At 47.6% G+C, this 22,383-nt stretch overlaps 1 protein-coding gene across 1 annotated transcript in view; it reads left to right on the plus strand.

The window, feature by feature from the left end:
- Positions 1-9,557: 9,557 nt before the first annotated feature.
- Positions 9,558-22,383, plus strand: part of LOC143829635 (unconventional myosin-X-like) — a 100,297-nt gene continuing 87,471 nt past the window's right edge. The window contains exon 1 of the mRNA XM_077320845.1: positions 9,558-9,772. Within this exon, the coding sequence (XP_077176960.1) occupies positions 9,752-9,772 (21 nt within the window). The 5' untranslated portion in view covers positions 9,558-9,751. The remainder of the gene's footprint in view (positions 9,773-22,383) is intronic.

A 22,383-nucleotide genomic window follows, 5' to 3' on the forward strand; every position in this document is an offset into this window, starting at 1 on the left:
TTCTCCTTGCATGCTGCTGTTCCAATATGAATAAGACCCTTGGATGTTTGGGAAGCATGGTGCTCCCAGGTACATCTATGACCCGGCCCAGGGATATACCTAGGAAAAACATGACATGTAGTTAGGAATATGTAGAGCAAGACTCCTTGCTAGTTCTTCGTGACACTCACGGGTGGCCAAACTGCGGCTCTCCAGATGTCCATGGACTATGATTCCCATGAGCCCCTGCCAGAGTGGTCATGGGAATTGTAGTTCATGGACATCTTGAAAGCTACAGTTTAACCACCCTGGAATAAATGATGGATCTGAGGAGATCCAATTCCCAAAATAGAATATGAAACCATTGTGAAATAACATGGGTGTTACCCTCCCAGACGTAAGTTTCTGTCCCTTTTGACAAATCAGCCCTGACTCATATGGTTAATGACATCATTGACCAGAGATTGTACATTCCAGGAATGTCTTTTTTTTACCAGTAGAACCACACACCTTGAGATATGTGCAGACCTGTAATATACATGTATATTCCTTCCTAAAAACCCCACTCACACAGAAAGTTCCCTGCTTTGTCCTGCAGAGAGTTGCAGGGATTTGAGAAAGAGAGAGATTTGAGCTAAACTCTGAGAGAGATTATTATCACCCTAAGGTAACTATCCACTCCCCTTCCCCTTCCCCCTCCCCTCTCCTGCTTTTCAGTGACTTCATCAGAGAGGCTGCGGCAGGAAGGCAGGAAATGGGTGCTCACCACAGCCTTTGATGTGTTGATAGATTTGTGTCACTGACCAGGCATCTCCAGGCTGGCTCCAAAACAGGCAGGATGGCTCCCTTCCTGAAACAGGAGAGAGTCTGAGATACTGATCACTGTCCTAGATGGTATCATTCAGAATCCTTGATAAGGGCTCTGGGAGAAAGAACTAGCCTAGGCAGGAACTGGGGAAGAACTGCAGGGCTCCAACACAGCTCCAGACCCCGTCTCTACTGCAAGTTCATTCAGGATCTCCTTTTAGCTCTGTCATTCTCCAACCAAAAATCCAGTCTATATATGAACCTATGGAACTGTGTTATATTGAGTCAGACCAGTGGTCTACCAAGTTCAGTATTGTCTACTCCAGGGGTACCCAACAATTTTGAGACTATGGGCACTTTGAATCAAGGTTCGGAACAAGATTCATTTCAGAGTGGAGATTTGAACCCAGGTATCCCCGATCTTAGTTTGACTCTCTGCATATATCCCCTGGTATGCCAGCCCTGATCTTCCACTATTGTGCCAGTTTGGTGTAGTGGTTAGGAGTGCGGACTTCTAATCTGGCATGCTGGGTTCGATTCTGCACTCCCCCACATGCAACCAGCTGGGTGACCTTGGGCTCGCCACGGCACTGATAAAACTGTTCTGACCGAGCAGTGATATCAGGGCTCTCTCAGCCTCACCCACCCCACAGGGTGTCTGTTGTGGGGAGAGGAATGGGAAGGCGACTGTAAGCCGCTTTGAGCCTCCTTCGGGTAGGGAAAAGCGGCATATAAGAACCAACTCTTCTTCTTCTTCTTCTTCTTGTCTTCTTTCAATGCTTATCCCTGTGATGGAAAATAACAAAGTTTGAGTCCAATGGTACATTTAAGATCATCAAAGTTTTATTCAAAGTAGAATAAGAGGTATTTATTTATTTGTTACATTTGTATACCGCCCTCCCCTGTGGCTCAGGGTAGTTCACATGGAACATAAACAATACATGCAACTTTGTTTCTTCATAACATTAACACATACATGGACTGTAACAATAATAACCATAACAATAGCAACCATAACTGAAATTAACAGTCTGATTCATAACAGTTCAACCAGGTCCATGGTTCAGGTGTATGGGTTCTTGGGAGGGAGGTTTAGGGGCCCTGAAAATGCTACTGATTCTGGTCAACCTCAACCAAATGCCTGGCGGAAGAGCTCCTTTTTGCAGGCCCTACAGAACTCTTAGCTCCGTCAGGGCCCTGATCTCTTCTGGGAGCTCATTCCACCAGGTGGGGGCCTGGACAGAGAAGGCTCTGGTCCTGATTGAGGCTGAGTGGGCTTCTTTAGGGCCAGGGATCATTAGCTGGTTGGTGGTGGCAGAGCACAGGGCTCTTTGGGGGCATAAGCAGAGAGGCGGTCCCTCAGGTACATTGGCCCTGACCACGTATGACAAAGGTAATTACCAGAACCTTTAGCCTGATCCGGAATTCGACTGGTAGCCACTGCAGTTGATGGAGGATGGGCCGAATGTGGGACCTCCATGGTGTTGCTCTGAGGACCCTGGCTGCTGCATTCTGGACCAGCTGTAGTTTCTGGGTCAAGGCTAAAGGCAGGCCTGTGTAGAGTGAGTTGCAGAAGTCCAGTCTAGAGGTGACCGTCACATGGATCACTGTAGCTAGGTGTTCTGGGGCCAAGTAGGGCACTAGTAGCTTGGCTTGGCAGAGATGGTAGAATGCCAGCCGCGCTACCTTTGTGACCTGGGCTTCCATTGTGAGGAAAGCATCCAAGATCATGCCCAGGTTCCTGGCGGATTGAGCCATTGAGAGCTGTACAGCATCCAGGGTGGGCAGGCGCACATCCTTGCAGGGGCCCTCCCTACTAGGGTTTTGGCGTCCAAAGTGGCCGTTCGTGCCTGAAGCAGCCAGCACCATGCTGCAGGGGGGGGGAGGTGTGGTCATTGATGTACCGGCAGCTGCCTGTGCCTCCTCCACCCCCGCAGTGTGGCGCCGGCTGCTTTGGGCACGAACAGCCACTTCAGACGCCAAAGCGCCCAACCCTACTTCCTACCCAGCCACAGGACCCCTGTCTTTGAAGGGCTGAGGCTTCCGATGACTCTGCTTGAGCCACCTCATCTCCGCGTCCAGGCATCTGGCTAAGGATTCAGGGGGAGAATCAGGGTCATCCAGCAGGAGGAAGAGCTGGGCATTATCTGCATATTGATAATAGCCTAGCCTGAACTTCTGTACCAGTTGGGCAAAAGGGCGCATAAAGATGGTTTTCATACCCTGCTTTTCACTCTCCAAAGGAGTTTCAAAATGTCTTATTATTACCTTCCCTTCCTCTCCCCACAAAAGATCAAGTAGGTGAGGCTGAGAGAGCCCTGACATCTGCTTTGAGATAACAGCTCTAACAGGACTGTGACTAGCCCAAGGTCACTCAGCTGGCTGCATGTGGAGGAGCAGGGAATAAAACCTGGCTCTCCATGTTAGAGGCTGCTGCTGTTAACCACTATACTAAGCTGGCTCCTAAGTATCCCTGTGCATGCACACTGCCAACACAATTACCCATCTGAACACTGATGAAAGTACATTTCAGAAACAACGAACACCCACAACTTTCGGCTGATATTATAAACATATTGGGACAATTGTGTAAAATGTCGTCCCAGGAGTCCATTCTGGTCCACTCACATCACCATCTGTCACAAATCTTGTTGATTTTCAGCCTGTGTACAGCTTTAGCATATCAGTGATAGCATTCTTTGGTATAGTCCAAGGAAGCAAGGAAAATCAAACGAAACTGAGGAGATCAGGTTCCTGTGGGAACTGCCCTGGATGGGAGCCATTTTGTGGCTGCCATTAAGTCACCCAGACTGACGTACTCTTGGTTGCCTGGATTTGTGGCTTTGTCACAGCTCTTCACTGAGGAAATGGGAATTGTCTCATCTACAGGACAAGGGCAGTTCTGCTGTAGTGTCGTGGCACCCCCCTCATTGATTGGCTACTGTCGCTCGTAGGATATGGAGTCTGTGTGCCACTTTGTATTGCGGTCAGCGAGGAAGGAAAAATCCTATTTCCCATTTCAGATTTTGGAACCAATGTGAAGATTGCCAAAAGAACTGACACCTTAGCTCACGAACCCCTGTACCTGACAGATGGAAGTATACCCTAAGGCAGGGGTAGTCAAACTGCGGCCCTCCAGATGTCCATGGACTACAATTCCCAGGAGCCCCTGCCAGCGAATGCTGGCAGGGGCTCCTGGGAATTGTAGTCCATGGACATCTGGAGGGCCGCAGTTTGACTACCCCTGCCCTAAGGGAACAGAAGTGAGCAGAATATCCGTGTTCTTTTTCAGAGATGGCAAGAGAAACAGCAGTTCATTGCTTTGGCTTGCAAACCTCTCCATACCTGCACAGGTGGCAGACTCTCACTCTGCCACTGCTAACACTCAGAATACACTTCCGGCACCTGCATTTATGTTTTGGAGTTCTAGGGCTCCTTGGGGGTTTTGTCCAAGATAACAGTAGCAACACAGGAACTGGAACACAATGTATGTTGAAAGAAAAGCTACTTCCTTGGATGCGGGTTGAAGTTCAAGATTTGGAAAATCCAGATTAAAATCCCTACTTTGCCACAGAAGTTCAGTGGGTGACCCGGCCTCACATGCTCAGCATAACATATTACACAGGGTTGCTGTGAAGATAAAATAGAGAAGGGGACAATGACTGCCTCCCTGAGTTCTTTGGAAGAGTGGGATAAAAATATAAGAAATAAATGGATGCCTTCTCTCCTTCCTGTGCTGGACCAATACAGATCAGCTCAGTCCTTCAGATGTTCAGATTAGCTCCTGTTGTCAACCAATGTTTCTACTGTAAGCATCTCTCTACATCTCTTTCCACATCACCTAACTTTCGGACTGTCTTACTCTCTTGCCCTTGACTACTTAAGGGTTATTACAGTACGTGGGCCTCATCACTATTACCAGTCTAGCACAACCACAGATATTCTACAGAACACAAAGACACTAGACCAGCGTGAGTGGCCAAATTGTGGCTCACCAGATGTCCATAAACTACAATTACCATGAGCCCCTGCCAGCTTATGCTCATTGTAATTGTAGTCCCAGGACATCTCGAGTGCCACAGTTTGGCCACTCCTGCACTAGATAGAAGAGACTAAACCACAATGCTAAGACTTGAGAAAGGAATCGATACATTAGTTCTTTGACTGGTTTATATTTGTAGCCCACATGTCTAGCCAGGCTCACACTACCCGAGCAGCTTAACATCAAGGTATTTCCATGTGCTCCTTTGTCATATAAGCTTTAGAAGTTTTAACTTCTTGGTGGCTGCCCACGTGAACTACAATAGAAGCAGGTCCGCACCACGAAATACATAACAGATTTCACTGCAGCATATAGGGTGTGTGTGGGGGGATGGGCCTTTCCAAGAGGTTATCCAGCAGACAGAGGATTTGCAGCAAGCACAGGAAAGGATGAGCTGGTAGACTAGCTTGCTTGAAATATTTTTATGTTCAACTCTCCTGAGCATCTCAGGACTTGGATTAAGGAAGTGGAGGATGATAAACATTCTGCATTAATTAGTGCAGAATCCACAAGTGATCTTGTGTGTGTGGAAAAGGACACATGAAAGTAGAAACTGCCAAAAGGAAGAGTCATGTGAGTAGTCACTGTAAGGTTCACAGTGCAACAAGTTTAAAAAAACGTCTATTTTATTTCCTTTTCAGCATGAAGGGAAATATGCAATTTTCAAAGCCTTGTAAACAATTTCCTTTTTCCATCCAATACTTTGACCGACAGACACAGGAAGCTGCCTTATCAGACCACTTGCTTCTCAAGGTCAGAGCTGTCAACTGAGACTGGCAGTGGCTCTCTAGGGCCTCTCACACCACCCAGGCCATATGGCCCCAGACATTAGTGGTTCAATTAGCCCAACACTGCAGAGAGAGAATCATTTCTCGGGAAAGGTTTAGCCGTGCCTTCAGCAGTTTTGGAAGGTATATTTTGGCGGATACCTTTTGAAGACAGATTACGTCCATGTGGTGCTGCTGACAGAAAAGCAACTCTCATGATGTTGTATTGTGCTTTTTAATTGTTCCAACATACATTTAATATTGGGAGCTTTTAGTTGAGGACACTAATGTCTCTGATTCAAAAAGACTCTATAATCTTCTTGTCGACACAATGCCCAATATAACTGAGAAGATAGCTAGATTTCTACAGAGTGGCCTATTTATTTATTTATTTGATTTATTGATTGACTTCTTTACCGCCCTTCCATATGACTCAAGGCAGTTTACATACAACATGGGGGGGGGTGTACCTGGAACGAGTTTGCTCACCAGAGTTGTAGTGATGTCATTAACTGGATTCTTATTTGCTGTATGTACTATTGCTATACCTCTTGTCCATTGGACTCTCTTTCTATATAATACCAATAAAGGTCTTATGTATGTATGCCTCTCACACCATCTCCTTCTTGATCCTTTTAACTCAAGAGGCCAGGAATCAAACTATGACTTTTGAGTTGGGAGATTTTCTGTACATCAATGACATGCTCTGTCACTTGGCCACAGCCCTTTCCACCAGTTTGGATGCACAGGTTGAGCTCTTGCAATAATCCCATATTGATCCTAAAGCCCATTTCCATACTCCCTCATAGCACTTGAAGCAGGTTAAAGATAACTATCTACGATAAAAGCAGGAAATAAATTTTAAAAACACAATCAATGTTTAATCTACAGTAAATGTACACATACCCCAAGTTAATACTCCTCTTGAAGAAAGCAGCAGAGCAGCCAAAAGTAAAATCAACTAGATTCAGGTGGGTCGCCATGCTGATCTTAAGCGCACAGTTTGAGTCCAGGGACGCCTATATGACCAGCAAAGTTTTATTCAAGGCATGAGCTTTCATGTGCATGCACACTTCATCAGATACCAAACCACGATGCTCAGTCTTGTGGTGGCAGCTACAACTAGTCATACAGGACAAAAGCTGAGAATTAATATTAAGAGATTGATGCCAGGTGTCCATATGCCAAGAAAATGGTGAACAAATGAGGTGCTGCAATCAAGAAGCTACAGAACAATTCCTAGAGGAAGCATCAGTCCTGGATCCATTCCAGACTGCTTTCTGACCAGGCCACAGGGTAGAAACAGATGACCTTCAGAGACAATTGGACCAAGGCTAGTCAGCACTGCTGGTGTTATCAGACCTCATGGTAGTGTTTGACATAGTAGACCATGAGCTGTTAGCTCACTGCCTTGCTAATGTGGAGATATGGGAGTCAGCCTTGAAATGTCTGGTCTCCTTTCTCCAGGGTTGGGGACAGAGGGTAGCAATCAGGGAGGAATAGTTGCCCTGTCCCCCAGTCCCTTGTGGAGTGCCACAGCGAGCTATTCTCTCCCCAATGTTAACATCTATTTGTGCCGTCTTGTACAGGTGGTCTGGGAGTACAGCTGGGTTGTCACCAGTATGCTGATGCCACTCAGATCTATCCACTGATGAGTGGCCAGTTTGACACACTCCTAGCTTCTCTGGCCGAGTGCCTGGAGGCCACGGCTGGATGGCTCTGGCAGAGTTGGTTGAGGCTTAATCCCTTGAAGATGGAGGTCCTGGGGCTGGGGAAGAAAGGACCAGAAGAGGAAGCACATCCCCCCTGCATGGAAGGAGTGCAACTAACATCCTCACGCTCTGTCAGGAATTTGGGGATGATCTTTGATACCTCCCTTACCATAGGGGCTCAGATCACAAATGTAGTTCACCAAGCATTTTATCATCTATGCCAGGCAAAGCTACTTGTGCCCTATCTTGCCCTGGAGGTCCTAGGCACAGTGATCCATGCAACAGTCACCACGAGACTGGACCACTGTAACTTGCTCTACGTGGGCTTGCCCTTGGCTATGATCTGAAAATTACAGCTGGTGCAAAATGCGGCTGCAGAAGTCCTGACAGGGATCTCATGGAGGGTTCTGGATCAAGTTCAAGGTGTTGGTACTAATCTTCAAGGCTTTACACAGCCTGGGCCCTGTGTACCTTTGGAACCACCTCTCCCAATATGTCCCCCAAGGAGCACCACGATCTGCAAACCCAAATTTATTTGTGATTCCTGGCCCCAGAGAAGTTTGACTGGCCTCGACCTGAGCAAGGGCTTTTTTGGCCCTGGCTCTGGCCTGTTGGAATGAACTACCAGCTGACATCTGGGCCTTGATGGATCTATCGGGATGGGTGGCATTGAAATCTAATTAATAAACAAAAATAAATAGCAAAGTTCCACGGGGCCTGTAAAATGTTGCTCGTGCACCAACGCCTGTGACTAAAGCCAGGACAAAACAGATAACAACTATGGGCCTCCCTCTGCGTCCCCAAAAGTCAACATCATCTGACTACACCCCCCATTGAAAGATTACCCCACCAGAACAACTAAGAATGGAAAAGCCAGCTAAAATATGGAAGGGTGATGTACCAGTTTTAATTGTAATGCTTTTATGTTGTTTTATTACTGGTGCGTTGTAAAAGACACCCCGAACCTATTAGCAGAGGGGGGCTGCCTATACATTTAATAATAAATAATAATGGTCATCCATCTCATCTTAGAAACTGAGGCATACAGTCCAGACCTTTTATCAAAGAGCAAAACAGTTGGATCTTATTTATTGTATGGTGTGTGTTTAATGTAGCCAAGAGAGGCTACAATTGTACGATTGTCTGGCAGCCAGGCCAGAGATATTTGGAGGAGGCCTGCCACTTATTTATGAGAATTGTATACCACCCTTCCTGACAGTGGGCTGCTGGACTTTGGTACTCACAGATGGTGGAGTGAGAGGACAGCCCTGGGGATTCTAGCGGAGCCTAAAGAGAGACTGAAGTCGGAACGCCCATTGCCCGCCTCCACATCATGACCCTCGTGTTCCTTGGAGGTCTCCCATCCAAACACTAACCAAAGCTGACCCTGCGTAGTTTCTTAGAACTGAGGAGATGGGACATGCCTGGGCTATCTAGGTCAGGGTAGGTTCCAAGGAATGGTTGAGCAGCTTCACAGGAAAACGGCAGCTAAAACATGTCAAGTCTACACTATGTATGACGGCCCCTTTTCTCTATTAGACCTGCAGCAGTTGTCATGTGAAACTCAGAAGCCCCTTCCCAAGCATTTTCATGAGATCCAGCACAAATCCTTTAACGAGACAAAAGGGGCCCTCCTCGTCCTTGCCGCCTGCAACGTTTACCCACCACCACCCTTGACTATATTTGCAAGCAGAAGTGGGGGAGGGGGATCGCTAAAGGGCTTATCACGTGGCAAGAAGCTGCAGACGGCCACTTCCAGCCTCCCCAACGCAGCTCTCCCAACTGTTATAATAGAGTGGCCGTAAAGTGGAGGCCGTAGCTGGGCGGGGACACCGGAGCCTCACTCTTTTTCTTTTCCCCACCGCCATGCTTCACACCCCGGGAAATTTAAGCAGGCGACCGTGAACGAACAGAGCACTCCTGAGCACGTGCAGAGGGCTTTCGCATCACAGGCGGTCCCCATGAGACTGGGACTAGGGCAGAGGGGAAGCATGTCCCGTGCCAGGGGGCCTGCCATTCAGGGCGGCTAGCCTCAGCCCGAATCGCCACCGTTTCCGAAAGGCAGCGCGTTGAAAGGGTCTCCGTGTCACACACACACATATACACCCCGCGCAGGAGAAGGCGCGCCGCAGGGCCAAGGCGGCCGCCCGAGCTGCTGCAACTCGAAGGCGCCACCCCGTGCTCTCCCGGGCTCCAATCAGGCGTCGGGGCGGAGTCGGCGCTGGAGCCGGCCGCTTGGCTCGCTCTGCCTGCGGGATGCTTGGGCTGCGGATCTGGCTGCTGAGCGCGCCGGGTAGGTCCTGAGGCTCCGGAGCGAGGGCAGCGCCGCCGCCTCGCCAGGCCAGCCAGTGCCAGGAGCACGCCGCGGAGAGAGGCGCGCGGTCCCCGCCGGGTGTGGTGGACAGGCAGCGGCTTTTGCACGAGGGCAGGAGATTCCGGAGCAGATGGACTCCCAGCTGCGAGAGGTGAGAGCGGGCAGCGGGGAGGACCTTGGCCGGACTGGCCCGCCCCCTCCGAACCTCGGCGCTTGGAGTCTTGCCTTGGCCCTTGGGCCGGAGGTGGGAGCGGGCGCAGGGGGAGCAGGCGCTCCATGTGTCTGGGGAGTGTGCGTGGGAGGGGGGACCTGGCCAAAGAGGCGGCGGCGGCGATCCTGGTTTTCAGGCTGGACTTGGGTAGCCCCGAGTGGTGGACCGAAGTGGCAGCCAGGGGATTCCAGCGGAGTGCGGACGCCCGCTTGAGCTCCTCTCTGCCCATGAAAGATGTGGGTCGTGGACCTCTTTCCTACATCCTACTCTTCAGTAACCCTAGAAGAAGGGGGCATCAGTCCACCTCGGGAAAGAAGAGGGAGGGCAAAGCTGCCAAAAAGCAAAAGATCACATCAAAAACTAGAGAACAGAAGGTTGTCCCCGGGGATCTTGTCGGTTTGAAAGGGTGAGGAGGAGTGGATCTTGGGTGAGACTGGCATCACGCTTGCCTGCTCTTAAACGAAATGTTCTAAAGGCTGTTTTCAACTGGGGGCATCCGTACAGAGACCATGGCACAAAATGGCAAGGCTCTGTCTGGCTGACAAAGACATGGTCTGGTGAGGTGCAACAGGAGGCAGAGTCATACCTGAGACGGTTACTCTCCTGTGTGAATCATTCATGCCTTGGAACAAGGGGGAGGGTATTTTGGGATGGGCGGGGAAGTGAGGGGGAAATTCTGTGCTGTAGTGTGCAACTAACTGACTTGGCACCGGGGTCCTCCATCCTTGCTTCACAATGTGCCATCTGCTTTTGGCAGTTTGTAGGCATCACTGGTGAGGAAAAAGGTCTTGGGAAGATTTGAACCTGGATTGAAGGGCCTGCTTTAGCATGTCTCTGTGGATCATGTGATTAATTCCCATGGTTGGATATGTGAGCGGAAGTATCTGTGCGACTGAATACATCTCTCAGACGACCCATGCAATCCAAGGCACACTCTGAAATACTGGGGCCTGCTGGAAGACCCCCACATCTGTATCAGTGATTTGCACAGTAGAGTAAATACTATCTGTGTCTGTGCATGGACCAAAAAAAACCCCTCTGAATCTGTGCTGAGATTGGAGGTAAAAAGGGTCTTCCTCTACTGTGAATGGTTGACAGGAGCTGATCTGGGTTCTTCCACCATGAGGAAGTTGGGCTGAGTGCTCAAGGAATCTCCCCCCCCCCCTCATTACAGCAGTGGAGGGCTGCTCTCTCTCCAGGTACATGGAAGAATGCCTGGGCCACTAGGGCTCTCTGTTGTACTCCCATCACTTCCTAACATGACTTCCTCTTAGTGCCGTTGGGCACAATACAAGTGTCCTTCACACTGGTAGCTGGTGGCATTCTTTTATAGTCATCCTCATGTGCTTGCCTCCTTAGCAGGCCTGAACCGTTGTCTCGTGTTTGCCCCCTTCCCAGAATGTTAAGCTAAATCATGATGTCTCCCTACTGTACCAGTTGCCACAGGTGTGAAAGGGCCCTTGTGACTTTTCTCTTTCTCCCCCTCCTACCCCATTGGCCCAGAAGCTGTAAAGGCCTAGTTGAGGCTTTGTTATGATTTTAGTGCAAGAGGCTCCCCTCTGCTTTGTCAGCAAGACATGCAGTTCTAGGACTGATTGCGTCTGTGGAAGAGGACCTTAGTCATGCAGGAATTGGCATAGTGTTAGTCTTTCAGGTACCACAAGTCTCAAGTTTATTTTTTTCTCACCTGAAGACCCCCTTCTCCGGAAGCAATGCTAGATGACTGGACAGACATAGGGGTGGTTCCTCTTTTCTTCCGGGATCATAGCAGGGGAATGGGGGGGGGGAAGGGAATACAGCAGAGCAGTGTGAACCAGACAGGCAAGTGGAGCGGGTTGACGGGGTCTTTGAGCCACTTTGGCCCCCAGTTCCTCTTGATAGATGCTGGAGATTTCCCACCCTGCATTACCTTCTGGGCCACTAAGCTCAGTGTCTGAGCTGTCCATGCACTGGGGGTGGGGGGTGGGGGGTGGAGGTGGGACAGAAGCAGAGAATGGGTTTGAGAGGCGACGTCTTGCCCCCATCCTCTTTGTTTTCTCTATCTGAACAGATATTTTTATGGATTCCACCCTTCTCTCCCCCCAGCCACCCAGCAGCAGGCTCTGTCTGCTGCTCCCTCCCCCTAGTCCCCCCCTTGTACAGAACGTGTCCAGGGGCTGCTGCACCCTTTAACTGATTAACCTAATGCTCTGCAGAGCATCTGGTGCTTGGCTGTAATTGTAGGGAGCACATTGACTCACAAGGCAGCCTCTTTCTGCCACTTCTCAGTAGCTGACAGCCAGCAAGGAAGAAGCTTGAAAGACAGACTGGGGTGGCAAAAGGTTTCTGTGTCTCCTGGGCCCAGGACAATGCATCTCCTCGTGATAAATTGTTAACAGTCAGCCCTGCCCTGTAGCAGTCTGCCTCTTGGGGACACAGCATGCCGTAGCCAGTTTCTTCAGTAGCCCCTGAGCCTTATCTCTGTAGCTTTTTATTCCAGTGAATCTTTTCCCCCTAAAGCACCAGCAATGGATCTAAATAATCTGTGCTGCACCACTGTAAAAGGCCAGAGATCAAGGGCAGTTTGTAGGGCATCTATTGTGTTCATCATTTTATAGTACATATTACATATTACAGACTATGCATCCTTTGAAGAGTGGATTTACCACTTGAAGCACCAGACTATCATCAGCTTCTGATCCTGGTTTGTGATTGGCCCCTCCATCCCCACCCTCTGTTATCCCATTATGGTCCCTGGAGCACCTAAGGATGTCGTACAAGGCAGGATATAAATCCCACAATAAATAAATAAGCACCGCATCACTTTGCTGCATCCTTTCCTCTCCCATAAAAAGGCACATCCTCTGGGAGCAGTTGTCAGCAGGCCCATTTCTAGGGGGCTGAGTGTGTCCTGGCTGTTGGGCCATCTGCCTTGGGAGCCCTCAGATTGAAATGTAGGAGACAGACTGTGGAAGGGCATTTGGGGCCTGGTCAGCATCCCTTTCCTTAATGGCAATCGTATATTCCAAGGCTTAGCCTTGTTACTATCAAGCGATTTGGGATCCACATCCTAGCATGGATAAAAACCTGGGAAAACACCATGAGAACGTCAATTCCCCAAATTGAATGTTTCAAGATAATTGTGGGCAGGGAAGGAACAGGGCCTGTTCACGTGGCTGCCTACTGTGCACTGGCTGGCAATCTCTGATGGGAAGGAGAAGCATGCATCCGGCAGCCTGGCCCCCGAGAGGGTTTGTTCCTCTATTTCTGCTTTGTGGTGTTATTCTGGTCCTGCAGAGCCACGTAGAGGTGAAGAAAGCACCGTCCTTGCCCCAGGTAGCATATTCTGTAAACTGTGGGGCTAAGAAAAGCAGTGAAATGAGTGAAGAAGCTGACAAGGACAGGGCAAGAGAGCAGAAACTCAGGGGGGCAGTGGACTCTGGGCTCTTTTTGCTTGCCTCCTTATCCTTATTTATTTGCTTCATTTATACCTCCCTTCTTTAGTTTGCAACATTATCCTCTTTTCCCTTTTATCTTCACAACAGCCCTGTAAGATAGGTTTGGTTGAGAGGGTGTGGCTGGCCCGGCAAACTTCCATGGCAGAATGGGGATATGAACCTGGGTCTCCCAGACGTGCTAGCCTGACTCTCTAAGCACCACTCTTAGCATAAGAACATAAGAAGAGCCCTGAAGGATCAGACCCGTAGTCCACCTAGTCCAGCATCCTGTCTCACATAGTGGCCAATCAGTTTCTCTGCACAGCCAGCAACAAGACATAGAGTTTGAGACCTTCCCCTGATGGTGCCTCCTGGCTCTGGTTTAGTGCCTCTGGATGTGGAGGTTCCTCTCAGTCACCAGGGCTAGTAGCCATTGTAGACTTGTCCTCCATGAATATTTTAAAGCTGTTTATTCCAGTAGCCATCACTATATCCGCTGGCAGCAAATTCCACACTTTAATTATTCACCGTTTTGTCTGACCTGAACTTACTGCCCATCAGCTTCATTGTGTGCGTTAAAGATCTAGTGTTTTGTGAGAGGGAGAAGAAATTTTCTTTATCAGCTCTCTTTCCCCCAATACATAATTTTATAATCCTCTCAGACCCGACCCCCAAGTTGTCTCTTTTCTAAACTAAAAAGTCCCAGAGTCTTCAGCCTTTCCTTATATGGGAGGCGTTCCACCACCCACCTGCCCACCCTGAATCATCTTGGTTGCCCTCCTGGCATTGCTGTTCTAGGCTGGAGACTTGGCTTCAAGTAGCAGCTAAATGCTGTGTCTCAGGATTAAAAAAACACACACACACAACCCAAAAATATGAGCTGTTTGATAGGGCATCCCTCTGGTGCTGTGGGACTCCTGCATGGCACAGAGCCCATTGTGCCAGTTCTTCGGTGCCTCGGCCCATACTGCGGGCAGACTGCCCTGCTCTTTGAGGATTGGTGCCAGCAGCCGCAGGCTCTTCCCATGGCGGGTCGAAAAGCAGAGAAAATTTTGGAAGACTGCCTTTCCTTGCCTTGATTTCTGGGGAGCCAAATTATCCAGGGTGTGTGTGTGTGTGCAGAGGGTCAAGAAAGGGGTCTGTTTTCCCTGCCTGCCTGCCCCCTCCTCCCTGGACTTAGCCAGAAGCTGCTCCACAGTGGGAAGCTGGCAAAGGCAGGGCTGAGAGCTGCAGAGCCATGGGGGGCAGCACGTGGCTGGGGTTTGCTATGTTAATGGCTCTGCATTACGTAGAGAGAAGGGCGGTGGGGGAATCCAAAGTGAGCAGTGAGGGAGCTTTCCCTGCATGTCTGTGGGCAGGAAGTGACTGACACAGAGGATGTGACTCTCTTTCGATGCCACAGTTCTTTGGGATGAGCAGGAAGGTCTGGGTCAAGGACCGAGACGCTGCTGTTGCTAGACGTCCATTTGTGGTTCTGCTTGTTGATTCAGTGTCAGTCGTATTGAGTAGCTGTTGCAAGCAGCCACCTTCCTCTCATTTTGGCATCTTGGGGGCTGCTGGCTGGCTGGCAAGCAGCCTCCTTGAGCATCTTCAGAAACCCTGAAGTTCATTCAAACTATACTGAATAAAACCTACACATCGTTTGATTGGATTTCCTGCCTCTTGTGATGTGTGGTGCCTGATTGCTGCCTTGAGGTATCACAGCAAAGGATACCTGATGTTTCGATAGTGAGGGTATTCTGTGTGGGTGTTTATTTCTTCTAAACCACCTCCACTTTGTTTAAAGCACAGCTGGCAATCAAAAAGTTAAACACAATGGATCTTTTCAGTGATGTAGTACAATTTTCATACACTGCATAAAATGTACATGGTTAAAAACAATTAATACACACACACGGCAGAGAGACAGCATGGCCCCAAAACATAGACCCTGAACCCCCAGCTTGTTTTTTGAAGGACAGTGGGCACTTCATTCTGGAATACTGGGACTAGGAAGGCTGTATAAATTGATGAGGTCCAGATCTGCTTAGCAGACAGCATGGCCCACAAACTTTTCAGGTAATCTGAATGTGCAGATCCACATAGGGGGAGTGCTTTAAGTAAGAAGGTACTTGATCATGAAGTGCCAAGTAGATGGGCCAGCCCTGCTTATATCAGTGTATTGTGACTGAACCTTGGGGGGATGCAAACTGTATGATTAACTGAGCGCTTTCAAAGTTGGTATCCTTTTTCACAGCTATGGGGTGAGTCCATCATTGTCTCTCAACATCAAGTGGTAGACTTTTCTTACAAATCAGCTTAAGGTTGGTGGATTGTAGAATGAAGTGTTGTCTTAGACTTGTTTGTTTGAAGTATGTAGATTGCTGTATAATTTAGTGTTGTTTTTTTCCACCTGTATTTTTAAATACTTCTTTGATATTTTTGTTTGTTTTTATATTTATTATACCATAATAATAAAAATGAAAAGTATGCAATCCTTTTTTTTTAAAGTGATAGACTTGCCTGATCAATATATCCATGGTGAGCACTAGGATAATTGAAGTGTCAAATGAAGGTGAAATAGGCCCCTGTTCAAACTCTCACCCGACTTTGAAACCGATCTTCAGGTGTGGTCTGTATTGCCTGGAGAACAGCTGCAATTCCAGGAAATTTCCAGGACCTGGCTGGAGGTTGGCAGCCATATGATACCAGCTCAGACAAAAATGTTGAGTCATTTTTCACATTCAGCTGCCAGTTACTGAATAATGAATATTTGAGTGGTGAGACATCAGCTGTACTTGCCTTTCAACCAACCCTTGAGTCAAAATATATATTTCTTTTTAAAAACAAACAAACTTGTGTGACTAGCCAACAAGGACATATGCCAGTGTTCAGAAAAATTGGAAATGTAATCTAATAAATATTCACTTCCAAAACACAGAGTAAAACTCTGGAAAAACTCACCTAGTTGCTCTCTGTGTGTGTTGTATATGTGTATATGAGCTGCATAGTTCTGCTTATTGGCCCCCAAACAAATTGACAACTTGAGTATGCCTGTTTCCCAGTGGAGTCAGATGGCTGAAGTGTCTGTGCAACACCCTTTCATTATTGCCACATGTAGAGTGGGCCATAGCCTAGATTTGGGATAGGCTGCACAGAGCCTTATCCTGTGGTTTTCCCAGAAGATCCCAGAGAAAACTGCCCTGCAACTTTCCCCAAGGCATGCCATCCTGAGACATCTTCAAAAGTTTCTTAGTCCCCCTCCTCTACAGTCGGAGTAGCAACAGTTGCTCTCTCCCTGAGAATATTAGTCCCACGGAACTGAGATGGTGGATAACATTCTTGCTGAGCTTCACACCATAGGCAGGCAGTTTGCTTGGATTCAGCAGATGAAGGAGAAGAGCTCTCCCCAAGCTCTTGTTGCTCTCCCTGGGGAGGACAGGGTTAAGGAGGTATTTGCACGTTGCAGCAGGGAGCAACCTTGCTGTCCCTGAAGCTTTGTGTTCATTTTTTAAAGGGGGGGCACCCAGAGGCCTAGGCTCTCATGGTTAGAGCTTTGGCAGTTCCTACCTTTCTCTTTCCTTGTGATTATTTAGAGCCCGGTACTCGGATTTTATCAAGGTCACTGCTGAATTTTTTTTGCCCTCTTTGAATGTTTGAAATCCCCTGGGTGATTGGAGAAGAGTGAACCAGGCTTCTATTCTTAGGCAAGAGAGAAAGGGGAATCCACATCATGGAACAGTTAGCTTGTCTTCAGCCCCAGCCATTCGCTGGAACAAATCATAAAGCCATCAGCTGAGAGGAGACAACCCTGGAGGACAGATAGTACAGCGTTAAAAAGCAGCCAACATGGATTTGACAAGAGCGGTTCATGCGGCTGAGCGTGCCCTTCCTCCTTTGAAAAGGTGACTGGTCTGGTCTCTGCAGGCGGACAGGGGAGTTGCCATTGATATAAATGTACCTTGACTTCAGTGAGAGACATTGGCACAGCTCCATATGATGTGCTCATACAGAAGCTCAGAAGTGTGCAGCTGCCTGACTGCAGCTCCATCATGCCCATGTGGAGCTTCAGAGCAGAGCAGCAGCTTGCTAATATTTATTAATGGCTTGCTGTTAAAAGAAAGAATAATCATCAAGCATTGACTGAAGCGCAACATGAATTTTATTTTTATGTGCTCATAGTCTCCAAGATTGTGGTGGTGCTCTGCTCAGACACCAAGTGCCAATGCCTCCTTCCTCATAGCCCTTCTGGTATGATACAGAGCAGACAGGCAAGCCTTGAAATGGGCAATGCCCCATAGGATCAAAGGAAAAATACCAGCCTTTGATTTTAACAGGTGCAGGAAAATGTTTCACAAATATCTGACCCGCTGTCAAGGTGACCTTGGAAAGGACTTATGGAGCATCCAGATAAAATTTCTCCTGGATAATTCCTTAGATTTAACTAATGTTTTTTTAATGGGTTAATAGCACCGAATGTGTGTGTGTGTGTGTGTGTGTGTGAAACCATATATTGTTGTATCTGCCAGTAAATCTCCTCCCCTTTTAGGTCGTGGATCCCTGTGAGCTGTAGAATGTCATCTAGTTAAGGATCCAAAGCCCACTCCTTGATCTTTCCCCCATCTGCTTCAGTATCAGTCCATTGTCATGCATTATTGAGCTCTGGTTGTTGTGTGCACTGAGCAAAGAAACAAGAGAGCAATGGTGTAATGGGAAGAAAAGGTGATTTTATGCCATTAGAGTCCCTTTGTGCTTTTGCACACACTTCTTTAGCAGGAGACCTATAAGAATGGAAATAAAAACAATCACCAGTAAAAAAAAACTAAATTAAAAAAAAAACTCAGTAAAAAGACAGTACGGTAATTTTTGTTCCCACTGCATCATTGCTGTTTTGGTTTTTTCCTCTGTCTTTGCTGGGCTTCTTTTCTCCGGTATGTTGCATGCCCAGCCAGTAGTGTGTGAACTTTGCTCCTGGGAATACTGGAGAAGCATAAAGGTGCTGTGTTCCATCTGTGTTGTAAGTAAGTGGCCCATTCTAGTGAGTTGAATTCTTAGCCCTTAGTACTTCTGCATGGAAATATCTAAAAATATTGTTGTACTTTTATCAATGCAAGATCAGTCAAGCACAGATCTGCATGTATAGCACTATACTGTATACCTGTTTGCATGTCCCAAAAGTTAACAGATTAAAAAAGATTGCCAAGCATAGAAAACAGCTGAAGTTGAACAAAAATGGCATAAATCAGAATTGGACAAAATAAACTTCCGCAAAGTTGTCTGACCCAAATCTGACAAACATTCAGGTGTTTTTTTTAATAGCTCTACATAGGCTACTGAAAAAACAGCCAGCTTCTCTGTGCTTGCCTATTAACAATGGAAAGCCACAAAGCAGCTTTTGAATAGACGTTTAGAAAATGTAAAGCCAGGAAGCCATCGGTTTGTATTCCTATTGGATAGGAAGCAGGACAGGAACAGTTTGGAATATTTCACGGATTCCTAAACCTTACTTTTTAAAAGCATTGTTCTTGATACACAGCCAGATGGGTTGTGTTGCAGATCTCAGATGTTAGCAATGCATTCAGTAGGCCATCAAATGCCAGTTAGGCATCTGCCGTACACCAGAGGCTGATGGAGCTGGGACACGATGCCTGCAGACTCAGGTCATGTTCTAAGGTGATTTTAAAAGGGTCAAACCAGGTGAGATGCAGGAAGTTCTGCTTTGTTCCCAGATGTTTTCTTCTTTGTAAGTGGCTACTGTGTGGGATCTCAGATTTGGATCAAGGCAGTGACTGGGGGGAAGGGAGACTCAACCATTTTATCTCACAATATGAAGCAGTTTTGCTGGGTTTGTTGCAGGCGACAACCTTCCAGTTTCTCATCTAATATGACCCATGCTTGCATTTATAGGAGTAGGATGAACAGGTTTTATTATGTCACCTCAATTCTGGATAGTAAGTATGTATTTAACTCCATATAGGCACCTAATGTACAATCAGGAATTTCTGGAACTGGCATGGTGGTCTATATACTCTTCCCAAATCAAGCAGAAGCTTGCATAGATTTAGATAGCGCTTCTTAAATAACTACTGGCAATCCAAATGATATACCTAAAGCTTTAAAAATGAAAAGAATTCAGGATCTGATCCTTATCCATTGTTCTTCTATATATTTGTGAAACAGCCTGGGGGGTGAAACGTGTCTGACTGTCCAAGTTGGAATAGGGCCAATCGGGGTGCAGCCAGCTGGCTGCACCCTGATTGGCCCTGCCCCTGCATCTACCCCTGTCCTCCATCCCTGGACTCTAGCCTCTTTGCTCTCAGACATGCCACAATGCCTGGAGCCAGCAGCAGGTAAGGGGAGAGGGCCCTGGGCAAAGGGTCGTGGTGGAAGGCCTGCTAAGGAGGGCCGCTGAGCCTGCTAGGCTGGGCCTGCTAACGAGGGCCTCCCGGCCTGCTGACTGCCTGCTAATGAGCTCTGTCCCAGGGCCTGCTAACGAGCTGGCCAGCCCCCGCCTGCCCACTTGATCCGGCTGCGAGCTGCGCCCCAAAGCCACCTTAAGCTGCCTTGTCAGGGGCCAGGGGAGGGGACCATTTCAAGGCCCATTCTTAGGAATGGGCTTTGAAGCTAGTATAAAATAAAAACAAAATGGCATGTTTAATCATTGCAAGAATGTAGCTTCTAAAAGACAAGAGAACTAACAGTACAGTCCTAAGCAGAATTGCATCCTTCTAAGCCATTCATTTCAGTGGCCTTAAAAGAGTATAACTGTGTTTAGGATTGCACTTGGCTTAGAACTCTAGGGTTGTTGGATTCATCTTGGGAAGTCTCTTCATATGGGCCCACACTGAGTTTCTAAGGAACTATAGGTGTCAGAAAGAGAACTAAGTAGGAAGAGAGGTCAGTAATCAAGATGCCCTGCTGTTATGAAAAGTAGGTAAATAACACTACATTCCCAGGAGATTCAGAGCCACTTCTTATGTGTCTTATTCATGTCACATTAAATGCAGATTTTAACTATTTGTGTCTCAGATTTAAGCCAGGAAAGAATGCTCAGCAGGCTGTGTCCATAACCTTTACTCTGAGTTGGCTATCTGTGAGAGTACCGAACTGATAACACTGATAAATTGAGGACATTGATAAAGCCACCAATTGTGAACCAATTCCCATATTAGGAAGACTGAAACTTGTGATAAGAACCAGGAACGACATGGAAAGCAGCTTGGGTCATAAAATACAAATAGAGTGTATATCTGCATCTAAAGGCCAGTTCACACATGCTTGTGCTTCTCTTTCTGTAGTCAGCAGTTGTGTGAATGGATGTATTTGATTTAATTAGGTCATACTTTAAGTCTTCTTTTGTGTGTTTTGTTTGCAGTCTGTGATTACTTGTTCGTACATATAGGTCACAGCTTGTTTCTGTAGTCACCAAATGGTGAGTAGACATAGGCAAACCAGCCTGAATACCAATGTGACTGTATATTTATGAAATTGTCTCCAAAGACACCATCAACAGGCAGTTTCACCTCTGAAAGAGAGCAAGATCTCATGGTGAAGGAAGAGGAGAGCTATTGGAAGTGCCACAAAGCAAACACCAGACCTGATCTCTAATGCTATGCTATAGATGGTTATCAGAATGGCCTGGATCTTGCTTGCCTGTCCTGCATACTATCAGACCTTCCTGTATCATAAGCTGAATTCTTCTGGGTTGTGAAAAATAAGTGAGAAAGGAAGCTTTAAGAAGAATCCTCACTACCTCCAAAGCAGCTGATTATCTTTCAATCCTCTCATCACAAAATGGGTTGGTATAGAAGAAGACGGCAGTGGTTTTACTTTGATTTTGGTGACGCTGACCCCATGTGATGTGCTGTCGCTCTAGATAACAGTGAGCAGTGCTCTTGCACGTTAACGGCAGCAAGGTTCCTGAATGGGTGTTGTTTTTTATTGGGGTGGGGGGAGAGATTGCAAGTAATTTGGTGGCCCTTCAGTTTCCCACAACAACCATGGGGAGGAAGCGTCAGAGTGGGGTATAATTCTGGGAAGACTCCTGAATGCTAGCTGGCAAGGAAAACCCAAGTAAAATGCCCCTTTTGCTCTACCTCCATTCTTTCTGGCCAGGGATTGTCTGGATGACTGTACCTGAGCTGAGGCCTGAAGTGTGTGTTCTCCAAGTCTGGGACATTAAGATCTATTACTAGAGCTAGAATTGGGGGTCAGGCGAGGACACAACCCTACTTTTCTCCTCAGTGGAGACCCAGAGTGGCTTGCAACATACTCCCCTCCATTTAATTCTTACAACCCCTGAGAAGCTGAGCTGACATAGTACAGTGGTTATGAGTGGCAGCTTCTAATCTGGCAAGTCAGGCTTGGTTCCCCGCTCCCCCACATGCAGCCAGCTGGGTCACCATGGACTTGTCACAGCCCTGGTAGTGCGGTTCTGACCGAGCAGTCCTGTCAGAAATTTGAGTCTCACCTCCCTCACTGGGTGTCTGTTGTGCAGAGAGAAATGGAAGTGATCATAAGGTGCTTTGAGACTCCTGTGGGCAGTGAAAAGCAGGTATAAAAACCAACTCTTTTTCTTCTAGATTAGGCTGAAATTATGAGACTGGCTCAAGTGCATCCAGCAAGTTTCTATGACAGAGTAGGGATTTGAACCTGGGTCTCCAAGATCTTAATGTGACACTGACCACTACATGATGCTGATTTCTCACCAAACCTGGTTAGACTTCATACTGCCTTCCAGTATACACCAGTTCCCCTCTTTGCCTGAAAAGAGACACAGGCATGTACACAGACTGCATTGGCCAATGAGCCAGCCATATGACTGAGATGACAAGATGTCCCAGGAACAGCATCTTCCTTCTCTCCGGAGACACAAGGTGCCTGGCCGACAACAGTCCCCCTCTGAGGCCCTGGCTGGATTGACTGACCATTCTGCTTATGTTGCACTGTGCACATATTCACCTGCACACATACACCGAGTTGTGCTGTATGTTCACTGAAGTGTGGTTTAGGGGTCATCACTGGCATAACAGTCAATGGATTACCATTTGGGTTGCTCTGATTTTTTATGCATGGTGGCAGCTAAGCCGGGCCATTAGCAGTTTCCTATAGTAGGGCAGGATGGCCCACTGCTTCTTGCGTGCCAACAGGGGAAGA

Source organism: Paroedura picta, chromosome 2 (assembly GCF_049243985.1).
Source record: "Paroedura picta isolate Pp20150507F chromosome 2, Ppicta_v3.0, whole genome shotgun sequence".
NCBI lineage: Eukaryota > Metazoa > Chordata > Lepidosauria > Squamata > Gekkonidae > Paroedura > Paroedura picta.